The sequence below is a fragment of the Acanthochromis polyacanthus genome, chromosome 13 (assembly GCF_021347895.1).
Source record: "Acanthochromis polyacanthus isolate Apoly-LR-REF ecotype Palm Island chromosome 13, KAUST_Apoly_ChrSc, whole genome shotgun sequence".
Taxonomy (NCBI): Eukaryota; Metazoa; Chordata; class Actinopteri; family Pomacentridae; genus Acanthochromis; species Acanthochromis polyacanthus.
In genome coordinates this window covers 2995090-3008458 of record NC_067125.1, presented here as the reverse complement: position 1 = coordinate 3008458, position 13369 = coordinate 2995090, and the positions used below count along the sequence as shown (strand labels likewise).

The window sequence follows — 13369 nt, the reverse complement described above, 5'->3', positions numbered from 1 at the left end:
GGTTTTACTGGTCATTGTACTGGATATACTGTTTATTTTAGTGGTTATAATGGTTGTACTGGTTATTATATTGCTTATACTGGCTATGCTGGGCATGTATGAACAACTTTAAATTCAAAAAGCTTATTCTAAATCAGTTATTTAACAAATATACATCATTTTAGCACTACTAAAGCTGTAAAATCAGTAAAAGAATTCATCAAAAACACCAAATTCACAACAGAATTTCTCAGAAAATTAGAAACAATACTATTTTTAATTAAATTTCTATTTAATTGATTCATCTATTTAGGGAGCATTCTGTTAAATTTGCACTAAAAAGACATTTCTTGTGCACATTTGTCCAAATGTCCACTAATAAACTGATTCAAATATAATTTAATTGGCGGTAAACATGACATGATTTAATTGGCATCACTGTGGATAAATATCACAACACTTCCGGCTCTCTTCTCATGTCATGTCTGTGCATTTTAAAGCTTTTTGCGCATGATTTTTTCCCCAAAATAATGCAAAATATTTGTGTTTATCTGTATTTATTTCACCTGATTCCCGTTAAAATTATTAAAAACAAACAACACAATCTGATTGGTTACCTGTAAAGACTGGCAGCCAATCAGCACTGAACTTAAAAGTTTTCTTTAAATAAACACATAAAAAAATAACAAATAATTTTTTAGAATGATAATTTAGGTAGCAAGTTTGACTTCTGGCTGTAGTTAAAGTTATAAAGATGTATTTTAATCCAAAATGCGACTTTAGCAGGAATATTAAACATCAGAGAGCAAAAGACACCATTTGAAAACCAGAAAACGCCTTTCTGAATCCTTTTACAGCTAAAACGTCCATAAAAATAAACTTTTCACTGCAAGACACTCTAAAATCATGAAGTTGATACAGGTTCAAGCCTCGTTGCTTCCAGTTGTTTAGGATTGTTTCCTCTGAGTTTATTAAAAACCTGCAGCGGGATCCTTTAGGATGGAAAATTGCACATATTTAACCATATAAATGAGCTAAAATCCTAAATAATCTCTGACACGGAGACAGGATAGGTCAGAATATAACAGCAGGTCACAGTCGCTGGGAGATTTTTGTGGACGGAAACTAAAAGCGACCTTCGTCTGAATGACTGAACGTCGTCACTTTAGCTCACTGGATAAGCAGCAATGGTGAAAAACTGGAAAGCAAAATGAAACTAAGTCAAACTGAGTTGAAATTCTTGAAAGTGAAGCCATATTTGCTGGATAAACCTCAAGCAAAAGGACTAAAAAAACCTGGAAGGTACATTTAGCATCACATCAGAGCCCAACTTTGGCTCCTCAACCCCAAAGCTGTCAGCAAGCAATGAGAACCAGAACACAAGAGGCAGTAAAGGCGACACGGAACAGTGGAATACAGCACATAATGGACGTTCAGATGCGCCGATAAAGAAAATAAAACATAAAAGAGCACCTTGCTCAACACTTCCTCATGTCTGAGCATCTCACTGATTACATGTGTGATCGCGTGACAGATAAAAGTCCGGCTAACAGGTGAAAAGTCAAAAGTAAACACAGCGAAACAACACGTTTTTCTAATTTATTTATGAAAAATATATATTTCTTGATTCTGACTGAGACGTTAGGCACAATGACATAGATATATATACAATTCTCTTTCATAAATACAAAAAAAAATTATGTACAAAAGGGCAAAATTAAATAGGAAAACTGTCTTGTGGAGGATATGTACACATTGCATTGTTGTCTTAAATTAATGAAGATAACACAACGACACGACTACACAGGAAAAAAAAAACACTTATTTTTGGTATCAAAATGGATTATTGGGGAAAAAACAGGAAAAGACAGAATAAAAACTCTCTTTGGAGTCCTTCACGGGTACAAAAATGTTTTTTTTTTCACCCAGAGTTGTTCAGACTTAGATAAAGTCACAGAACAATACGATGGGTGTTTATTATTTATTATATACCTGTTTACTGGCTGTGACAGCAGTGGTTGATAAAGGCAGCGAAGAGGAAGCAAGTCTGCAGCTTTGTGTTTCATAGAAAAATAGATTTGTACAACAAGCGGCGGTCGCAGGAAGAAAAAATCCGGATTCCTGTTGACAGAAGTTCTTCCTGTTTCACCTGAAACCTCATTTAGGCTAAAATCTGGGAACAAGAAAGACCACAGAAGGTAAATGAGGGATTTAAACACTGGGAAAAAGGCTCATTCCTGGCTTTAAATTAGATTTCTAGGCTCAAAATTCTACAAATAAAAGTCTCCCTTTCTTGCAGTAGAAGTTCTGAATGCTGGCGCTTTAAGTCTTTCTGTTGATTCCTATAAAAAAGAGGCACTTCAGAGTTTTGTAGGTTTGGACGGTGATTGTAAGCCTGGTGTTCTTCTTCCTACAGGCCACGGTGTGATGCTTCACTTCCAAAAAACACAACAAAAAAACACAACAAATCGGACGGCGAGATGATAAAAAATCACTCACGAAATATCCAGTTCAGCTTTCCGACACATTATCCAAAGAAAAGTTCACGTTGTTTGACCTAAAATAAAACTCCTGTCTCCCGTAGGCAGGTCCTCTGGAGATCTGATTGACGTCTTATTGGGAAATTGATCGTTAAAACGTTGCCACAGTGATTAGGGAGCGTAGCTAAGGCACCGGTCTTTCCGATTGGTGGACAGTTCACATCTTGTTTGATCCAAGAAGGTTAAAATAGGACAGACAGGCAGAAAATTATATTAAGATTTAAGAAATTTTAAAAAAGATAAATAGTGCAAATGGCGCCGGACATTCAGTCTTTCTTCGTCCTCACGGTCATCCGAACATTGTCAGTATCAAAGCAGAACAAAAACACAAGTCATTTCTCTTTAGTTTCTTTCCGTTGAGCAGCAGTAATAAATAATAAATAAAAATGTGTGTGTAGAATAGATCCTCTGGGACTTTTGTCCTGGACAGAAAAGGATTCAGGCCTCCAGCGATAGAGTTTCTCCACTGTCGGTCTGAAAACTCGAGGTTATACCTGAGAACGACACAGAGAAACAGCGGTTAGTCATCAGCGTATATAGGCATTTCATAGAGAAAAACAGCCTCATCAAAGTAGAATATAAGAGTTTCAGCGGCAATTTTTTAAAGTCTGATCTGCAGTGGAAGGTTTAAATGTGGAAAATTTGGTTTCTTAAACTGTAAAATGCTAAACTTTAAACCAAAGTGGAGTCAGAAAACTGAATTAAAGTCAACAAAAGCAGTGAAATCTAAAGTAAAATGTGTATAAAATGTGTTTATCATAATGCAGTCCTTTACTCCCTGAAATTTGTGTATTTCCTGTTATTTTAAACTCTGACAAAAAACCTGAAGTTCACTTTTCTTGAATAAATCTATCATTCATTCAACTTTTACACATTTAGACACAGAAGAACTGTCAAATATCTCATTTCATTAAAGCTACTCCAAAAAATCTGAATTTTAACACTAGCGAATGCAAGTATGTAACAAAAAGCACTGATTAAGTGGTTAAGAATTACTGATTGGTTCTTAAAATATTGAGAAATTACATGTGCAATAATCTGAACTGGAGATATAGAAGCAGCTATATTACCACCAATCAGAGCTGTAGGTACACTACTTTTCAAAAGTTTGTGGTCACTTAGAAATGTCCTTAATTGTGAAAGAAAAGCTGTTTTTCCAGGATGACGATGAAGATAACCTTAAATGAATGATAAATCCAGCGTAGACATTATTAATGTGGTAAATGACTATTGTAGCTGGAAACAGCTGATTTTTAATGGAATATCTCCATAGGAGTACAGAGGAACATTTCCAGCAACCATCACTCCTGTGTTCTAATGCTACATTGGGTTAGCTAATGGTGCTGAAAGGCTCATTGATGATTAGAAAACCCTTGTGCAGTTATGTTAGCACATGGATAAAAGGGGGGATTTTCATGAAAAACATGGAATTTTCTGGATGAACCCAAACTTTTGAACAGTAGCGTAAATACGCAAACAACAACAATGAAAAATGTTGAGGCTGCAAGAAAAAGCGACTTGCACTTGGTGCGACGATGTCCTGATTGTGTTCTGAGCTAAACTTTTGAATGGTAATGATGCAGTGAGATAAACAACACCAATAGGTCCATCCATCCATTCTCTGTACACCGCTTTATCCTCACTAGGGTCATGGGGGGTGCTGGAGTCTATCCCAGCTGACTCAGGTGAAGGCAGGGGACACCCTGGACAGGTCACCAGTCTGTCACAGGGCTACATATACAGACACACAATCACACTCACATTCACACCTACGGACAATTTAGAGTAACCAATTAACCTCAGCATGTTTTTCGACTGTGGGAAGAAGCCGGAGTACCCGGAGAAAACCCACGCATGCACAGGGAGAACATGGAAACTCCATGCAGAAAGATCTCAGGCACAGAACGGGATTTGAACCGGGATCTTCTTGCTGCAAGGCGACAGTGCTAACCACAACCCACTGTGCAGCCCTAATAGGTCTGAAAGTGAAATCATCAACATGATATAGAACATTACATATCAAAGCGCCAAACACTGCATCTGAGAGATAAATTTCCAAACATTTGATCTGTTTTACATATAGATGAAATCTTCTGAAATGCAGAATTTAGGACAGTTAAGACATCACATTAACATATCATCTTTTTAAGCCCTTTAAACACCATACATCATACTGTACGCATGTATATCTCTTTAAGATTCGGTACGACTACAATATCCATCCATTTTCTTCCACTTATCCAGAATCGGGTCTTGGTGGCAACAAGTATTTCCAGCCATGTTTCCCCTGTAGGATCCTGAGGTGTTCCCAGGCCAGATGAGCTCTATAATGTAATTAGATGCTCAAACCACATCAGCTTGGCCTCCACCCTTCCTCCAGATCTTCAGGTTCCTCAACCGAATTTCAAGGTTGAGCTCAACCCCTGTATGAAGAGAACTCGTTCTGGCTGCTTGTATCTCGTTCTTCCTGTCCAGGATTGTAGGTGAGGACTGGAATCTAGATTGCTGGATAAAAAAACAACAACACAAAAACAAAAAGCCTTGCCTTCCAGTTCCAGTTGAATTCCCTCTTCAGCATGCATCGCTGCTGACGCGGCACCAACCCGTGTCGAGATATTTGAACTCCTTCGCTTATGTCAGTAACTCACCTCCAACCGAGAGGGCAAAAATCCAGCGATTCCTAGCAGAGAACCACGACCTTTGTTGCAAACCTCTGATGAAGGTCTAATGAAGCCAACAGCAAAAAGCAGAGACTTTTAAGTTCCCAAACCCGACACAGTCTTCACCCCGGCTGCACCTGGAGATACATCCATGAATATCACAAACGGCACTGGAGACAGACTTGATGGAGTCCAACATCCGCCAGAAATGTGTTTGACTTGGTGCTGAGAGTACAAGCAGCTCTCAAATATTAGTACAAAGACTGGATGGACTGCAGGATTGGCTCCAATACCCAAATACTTCGACAGGGTTCCTTGGGAAACATGGTCGTAGGCCTTCCACAAAACACCTGTGGACTGTCTGGTCAAATGCCCATCACCTTCTTAGCAACTCCAACTTGTTCCACAGCCAGGACGGAATTCAAATTACTCCACTGGAATCTGATAACTTTTTGAAACATGGGAGCCACCATCGTCCTTGACCACAGAGCAACACTGAAAAGATGTTTCAACCAAGATGGCTCAACAGTGTCTCAACAGAGCCTTCAGCATCTCAAGGCGGATCTCGTTCACACCTGGCACCTTCCCACCAAGGGGTTTCTTGGGTACCTCAGCAGTCACTGCCAAGGACAAAGCCAAAGCTAAACCTGAACCTCCTCCGCACGATGCAATGATCAGGTTTAGTAACTCATTAAAATGTTTCTTCCACTGTGCAACAACAGTCCTTTCCCTTCATGATTCAGTGAATAGTTTGGTCAAAATTCCCTGAGTCCAACCCAAAATTGTCATTTTGCAGTTACTCCCAGTCTAAATACATATGCATGTGTTGTCACAAGTCTTAAAGAGGTGTTGCTAAACATACGTGTTTTACACCCAATTCCTAATGGGATATATGCACATATGTTGCACCTAGTCTTAAAATTATATATGCTGCTGTTGCACTCAGTTTTAAAGCGATATGCATGTGTTGAACCAAGTCTTAAAAGGCCATGTTGACATGTTGCAGCTTGTCTTAAAGTGATATACATGCATATAAAGCAACTATTCTAAAAAGGACATACATGCAAATGTTACAGTTTCACCAAGTCTTCAAGGGACTCACACATATATATAGCACCTTGTCTTACCAGAATGTACAGCCACATGTTGCTGTCACACGAGTTGCAATCTGTCTTAAAGATACACTACTGTTCAAAAGTTTGGCACTTTAAGCTAAATCTGTCTAAGACTGAACTCATGGTCTTTCCACCTTGTCCATCTGTTCAGCCTCAGATCAGTGTCCAACTTCACTCGAGCCTACTTGTGCCCACAAACTCAGCCAGAAACCTGGGTGTCATGATTGATGACCAGCTGACCTTTAAGGTTCATGTGGCCTCAGTTTCTCGATCTTGTCGTTATGCCCTCTACAACATCAGGAAGATCAGACCCTTCCTGACCCAACAGGCCGCACAACTTCTGGTTCAGGCTCGTGTGATGTCACGCATTGACTACTGCAACTCTCTTCTGGCAGGTCTCCCTGCATGTACAGTCAAACCTCTGCAGATGATCCAGAATGCAGCAGCACGTCTGGTCTTCAACCAGCCCAAAAGAGCTCATGTCACTCCCCTGTTCATCTCCCTTCACTGGCTTCCAGTTGCAGCCAGAATCAAATTCAAAACTCTCCTCCTGGCTTACAAAACATTTACAAGAACGGCCCCAGCCTACCTGGATTCCCTGATCCAGGTCTACTCCCTTTACGCCCACGCGTCTCTGCATGTGAGAGACGCCTGGTGCTTCCAGCCCAGCATGGCTCGAAATCTCTAACCAGACTCTTCTCCTCTGTTGTTCCCAAATAGTGGAACAAACTACCAAACTCTGTGCGTTCTGCTGAGTCCCTTTCTACTTTTAAGAGACAATTGAAGACTCAATTGTTCAGAGAACACCGAGGCACTTAATCCGACTCCACCTTAGGGGTAGAATAAGTCAGGTGGTCCAAAACCCAGCACTTATTTAGCGCTGACAAAGTTGGGAAAAAAAGGGGGGGGTGGGGGGTGGGGGTTAGCAATTCTTCTGCAACTTGATAGCAATACCTTTGACCAGTCACACTTGAAGCACGTTTTGCACTTACTACAGGTTTTTCCTTATGTCTAAATTCTTGCTTGTGTTGTACGTCGCTTTGGACAAAAGCATCTGCTAAATGAAATTGTAGAATTTACCACAATAGCAATGTCTAGATTTTATTTATCATTCATTTAATGCTATCTCAAATAAAATAAATTTTTCACAAACAAGGGCAGTTCTAAGTGACCCCAAACTTTTAAATGGTAGTATATATACACACCTGTGTTGCAGTCTTAAAGAAACATATCCAGTTTTACACATTGGTATCTTGAAAAGGTTTCTACACATATCATTCCACCTGGTCTTAAAGGGATATACACACACATATGTACATCCAGTGGTGAAGTGACATACATAGATGTAGTGTAGTTGTACCCAGTCCTAAAAAGGTATGCACAAATATGCTGCATGCAGTCTTCAAGGCATATACATGTTTTTTATGAAATAGTGAGTAAAACCCTGTGCAATATACATAAATGTCAAATGATTCACAAAAATTCTCACCTCCCAATCATTTCTTTGTTCCTTTGTTGACCATTAGAGTATTTCCTTGTATGAACAAACAAACAAATACTAGGTAATGACAGTATTGACTTTTCAGTCCCCAAAGCAGAAACTCAGAGCAATAAAAGGGAATACACCAGTGACACCGAAACTAAACTGAGACCACTTGTGGCTTCCCATCAGTCTAACAGCATAAACATGGTTCGAAAATGAGCTGTGGACAGCACAACGTTCTCAGTTCTGGACAGATGAACTGAGTCTATCTGCATGCTTACATCATGGCTCCACATGGAAACAATTGAACAGAGGATGCAAAAAGTGTTAGTGTGAAGCTTCACAAAGATGGAAAAGGATTCAGGAAGATCAGTGAGGAACTAAAATCCAGTGAAGCACAGAGTCAGCAATAATAAGGAGGTCTAGAAGGAGTCATAGTACCACTAATCAGGAGGTCTAGAAGGAGTCATGGTACCATTAATCAGGAAGTCTAGAAGGAATCATAGTACCATTAATCAGGAGGAATGGAAGAAGTAATAGTAGCACTAATCAGGAAATATCGGTTCAAATGACAGATGACTGGCTGAAAGAAATCCACGATTAAAGAATGGTCGCGGCTGTAATGCTTGATTTTACAGCCGCTTTTGATATCCTAGATCATGAACTGTTGTGACGCAAACTTAAATGTTATGGATTTGGAATATCTGCCCTGCAATGGTTCAGAAGCTACCTCACAAACCAGACGCAGAAAGTGTTTTTTAATGGGTCATATTCTGATCTTAGGCCAGTGACCTGTGGAGTGCCTCAAGGTAGCTGTCTTGGGCCATTGCTGTATGCTATATACACGAATGATTTGCCTTCTGTACTTAAAACGGCAAGAATATCCATGTATGCAGATGATTCGACTTTGTACGCATCAGCTACGATTGCTCATGAACTAAGAACAATTTCAGACAAGGAGTTAAGAGCAGTCGTACAGTGGATTATTTCTAACAAATTAGTTTTGAATGGAACAAAAACAAAGACAATTGTGTTCGGTTCAAAATTACAAATGAAATTGAGCCCAATTTTAGACCTAAAAGTGGATAGTGTTCCAGTGGAGCAGGTTGAAGAGGCAAAACTCTTAGGTATCACTTTGGACAACACTTTATCCTGGAACAAACATATAGATAACATAATCACTAAAATGGGTAAGGGGCTCTCAATGATAAGAAGATGTTCGGGACAACTGCATATGACAAAAAAACAGAAAATCTGAACAAGGAAAGCCACAAAAAGAATGACACAAGCTTTGGTGCTATCTTATTTAGACTATTGTCCTGTTGTGTGGTCAAATGCTGAATCCGGGGTGTTAATAAAGTTACAAACTATACAAAATCGAGCCACTCGTATAGTGTTACGCTGTGATTATAGAACCAGCACTAAAGTTATGCTGAGTAAACTCAAGTGGTTTTCTTAGCATAGATTTCTGTATACGTTATTGTCTTTCCATTTAAAAAAAAAAGTGTCATCAAAACAACCTGTAATTGTTTATGAAAATCTCACGTTTAGTCATGAAAAGCAGGATTATTCGACTAGGCATGTTAAAGCAGGGAAATTTGCTTTACCTGCAGTAAAATCAAATAGCATTAAGAGAACATTCATATACAGAGCAATGCATGCATGGAATAAGCTCCAGAAACAATAACTACGGTAGAACAAACACACAAATTCAAATCTGCAGTTAAGCTATTTTTAATGCATTGAAATTAAACAAACAAGTGGAAGGTGTCGTGTGTGTGTGTGTGTGCGTTTTTGTGTGTATATATATGTGTATATGTATGTAAGTAGGTATGTGTGCAGATATGTATGCATATAGATGTTTAAGTGTATGTATGTGTGTATATATGTATTTGAGGATATGGATATGTGTATATGTGCACAAGTATATATGTGTATATATTTGTATATAAAAGTATGTGTAAATATAGATATGTGTATATGTATGTATGTATTTATTGTTTTTTGGCAATGATTATATATATATATATTATTTTTAAATGTTGCATTCCAACTTTGTAAATCAAAGTGACGTTGGTATCTGCTGAATTGTTTTTATTGGACCCGAGCAAGAATAGCAACAGCTCTGCAGGACATATAGAAGGAGTAATAGTACCACTAATGAGGAGGTCTAGAAGGAGTCAGAGTAGCACTAATCAGGAGGTGTAGAAGGAGTCATAGTACCACTAATCAGGAGGCGTAGAAGAAGTCATTGTAGCACTAATCAGGAGGTCTAGAAGGAGTCATAGTACCACTAATGAGGAGGTATGGAGGGAGTCATAGTACCACTAATCAGGACGTATAGAAGGAGTCATAGTACCACTAATCAGGAGGTCTAGAAGGAGTCATAGTACCACTCATCAGGAGGTATGGAGGGAGTCATAGTACCACTAATCAGGAGGTCTAGAAGGAGTCATAGTACCACTAATCAGGAGGTCCAGAAGGAGTCATAGTAGCACCAATCAGGAGGTCTAGAAGGAGTCATAGTACCACTAATCAGGAGATCTAGAATGAGTCATAGTCGCACTAATCAGGAGGTATGGAAGGAGTCATAGTACCACTAATCAGGAGGTATGGAAGGAGTCATAGTACCACTAATCAGGAGGTATGGAAGAAGTCATAGTACCATTAATCAGGAGGTATGGAAGGAGTCATAGTACCACTAATCAGGAGGTGTAGAAGGAGTCATAGTACCACTAATGAGGTCTAGAAGGAGTCATAGTATCACTAATGAGGAGGTCTAGAAGGAGTCATAGTACCACTAATCAGGAGATCCAGAAGGAGTCATAGTAGCACTAATCAGGAGGTCTAGAAGGAGTCATAGTACCACTAATCAGGAGATCCAGAAGGAGTCATAGTAGCACTAATCAAGAGGTCTAGAAGGAGTCATAGTACCACTAGTCAGTCTTCCAGGATTTCCCAGGCGTTTTTCATGATTGTTGCGGCCGAAAATGCCTGAATTCGTGGCAGCTTTTCTAAAAAACTGTGATGAAACTTGCGATGTTTTAAGCTTATTTGTTGGGATGAAGTTGCGGGAGACAGTGACAACTGCTAAATAGCTGCATTTTTTCCAGCTTGTAGAACATGTTTCAACACTGTAATTGACAATATTTATTCCGAAATTAATTATTTTGCATTCCAACCCATTTTCACAAGCTGGCACACCGTGGTGGGACATTAGCAGCAGCCAGATACTGGTTTAACATTACGGGGTTGGTAGATTTGCGGCACAAAATGCTAATTTACTATTGAATGAATCATATTCGGACATATCCGTCAGTGGCTTAAAAAGTTAATTTCACATCCTGGCACACACATGTTCACACACACACGCTCACGGCTTGTCACGTCAATTAGGAAGAACAGCACTGAGAGAGCGCAGTCCTCCACCAAGACAGCTGTGTGTTCTGCATGTATACACACCGAATCGCGTGACCTAAATATGTAGCTGGCAACTGGAATTGATGGGACTCAGAAACACCCCCACAATTTAATCAGTTGTTCCTTGTATCATTTCCGATATGTCCACAGTAGTAGATTTGTTGTAGGATAACAATCATGTGATCGTCAGCAGGCCGCTGAGGTAGCGTTCACTTGTTGTCATGGCTACCGTGCCGCTATCAGACACCGTGCCGCTACCTCAATGGAAGATCCTTAACAAATCCGTGGATCCAAACTTTAAGCTGTATTACTGCCGAAATCTAATCACTTGGTCCTTGTGTCATTTCTGACCGACCCTGAAAACTTCATTTAAATCCCTGAGTCCGTTTTTGAGTGATGTTGGTAACAGAGGAAGGATTCACACACACTGATCATCACATAACTCTGCCGTGTTCTTTGGTGGAATGATTAATCAAATTTACCTTCATTCTTTCAGTGCTCTAACGGATCTGGACGCAACAGTTTCCATCATGGTGATTTTTCTGGTCTGTTGTCTGATCATTTCAGCCGTTCTAATATGTTTCGTGTTTTTTTTAAAGTGTATCAATCGATGATTTTTTTTTTTCTTTTGTATTCCACCACAATATTGCACGGTTGTAAAACAGTTTAACTACACTTTGGTGAAGAACATCAGTGAATTAATTGTTTATCACGGTCTTCAGCAGTAATTTTTGTTTGTAAATGAGAGACATTAGTGTCGCACATGTCTGCATCTTCAAACCATAAACAAGGAAGTGAATTCGGTGACGTAAGTGCATTAGGTTTGCACTGGGAGCTGCTATGATTGATGGAACTCACGGGAGGTGGGCCAAAATTGCGGTATAGTTGCGGTGACTGGACAAAATTGCAAGGTCGCACAAAATTCGCGGAGATTGGTTGATTTCGCGTGAATTTGCGCGATCGCAACATTGCAATTTCCTGGAGGGACTGACTAATCAGGAGGTCTAGGAGTCATAGTACCATTAATAAGAAGGTATAGAACAATGGCGCCACCAGGCGGTGACCTGGGGTGGCCGCCGCCGCGCCTAACAATTTGCTGGCCACCCCACTGGCCACCCTACTGCCCACCCTACTGGCCAGTCACAAATATCGTTTGCCAGTTAAAGTCACACCGCGGCAAGGACAAGGCTCAGACTTGTCACTCAGCCAATCAGAGGTGACAAAGATGGTTCCTTCCCCCTTGATTGGCTCATTGTCTAACAGTGATGTCAGTCACTGATTCATTCTATTGGATCTGAGAAGGTTACAAATTCTACAATTCTACAATTTCATTTAGCAGACGCTTTTGTCCAAAGCAACGTACAACACAAGCAAGAATTCCGACATAAGGAAAAACCTGTAGTAAGTGCAAAAAGTGCGATTGGTCAAAGGTGTTGCCATCAAGTTGCAGAAGAATTGCTACCCCCCCCCCCCCCCCCTTTTTTTTTCTTTTTTTGTTTTTTTCAACTTTGTCAGCCCTAAATAAGTGCTGGGTTTTGGACCACCTGACTTATTCTACCCCTAAGGTGGAGTCGGATTAAGTGCCTAGGTGTTCTCTGAACATTTGAGTCTTCAATTGTCTCTTAAAAGTAGAAAGGGACTCAGCAGAACACACAGAGTTTGGTAGTTTGTTCCACCATTTGGGATCAACAGTGGAGAAGAGTCTGGTTAGAGATTTGGAGCCGTGCTGGGCTGGAAGCACCAGGCATCTCTCACATGCAGAGTGAAGTGGGCGTGAAGGGGAGTAGACCTGGATCAGGGAATCCAGGTAGGCTGGGGCCGTTCTTGTAAATGTTTTGTAAGTCAGGAGGAGAGTTTTGAATTTGATTCTGGCTGCAACCGGAAGCCAGTGAAGGGAGATGAACAGGGGAGTGACATCAGCTCTTTTGGGCTGGTTGAAGACCAGATGTGCTGCTGCATTCTGGATCATCTGTAAAGGTTTGACTGTACATGCAGGGAGGCCTGCTAGAAGAGAGTTGCGGTAGTCAATGCGTGACATCACACGAGCCTGAACCAGAAGTTGTGTGGCCTGTTGGGTCAGGAAGGGTCTGATCTTCCTGATGTTGTAGAGGGCATAACGACAAGATCGAGAAACTGAGGTCATGTGAACCTTAAAGGTCAGCTGGTCATCAA

General features: G+C 40.3%; 1 protein-coding gene across 2 annotated transcripts in view; it reads right to left on the bottom strand.

The window, feature by feature from the left end:
- Positions 1 to 441: 441 nt before the first annotated feature.
- Positions 442 to 13369, bottom strand: part of dlc (deltaC) — a 46576-nt gene continuing 33648 nt past the window's right edge. Inside the window, exon 10 of one of the 2 annotated variants that reach the window (XM_022202243.2) lies at positions 442 to 3013. In XM_022202243.2, the coding sequence (XP_022057935.1) occupies positions 3008 to 3013 (6 nt within the window). In that variant the 3' untranslated portion in view covers positions 442 to 3007. The remainder of the gene's footprint in view (positions 3014 to 13369) is intronic. The other variant, XM_022202242.2, reaches the window with a different exon arrangement.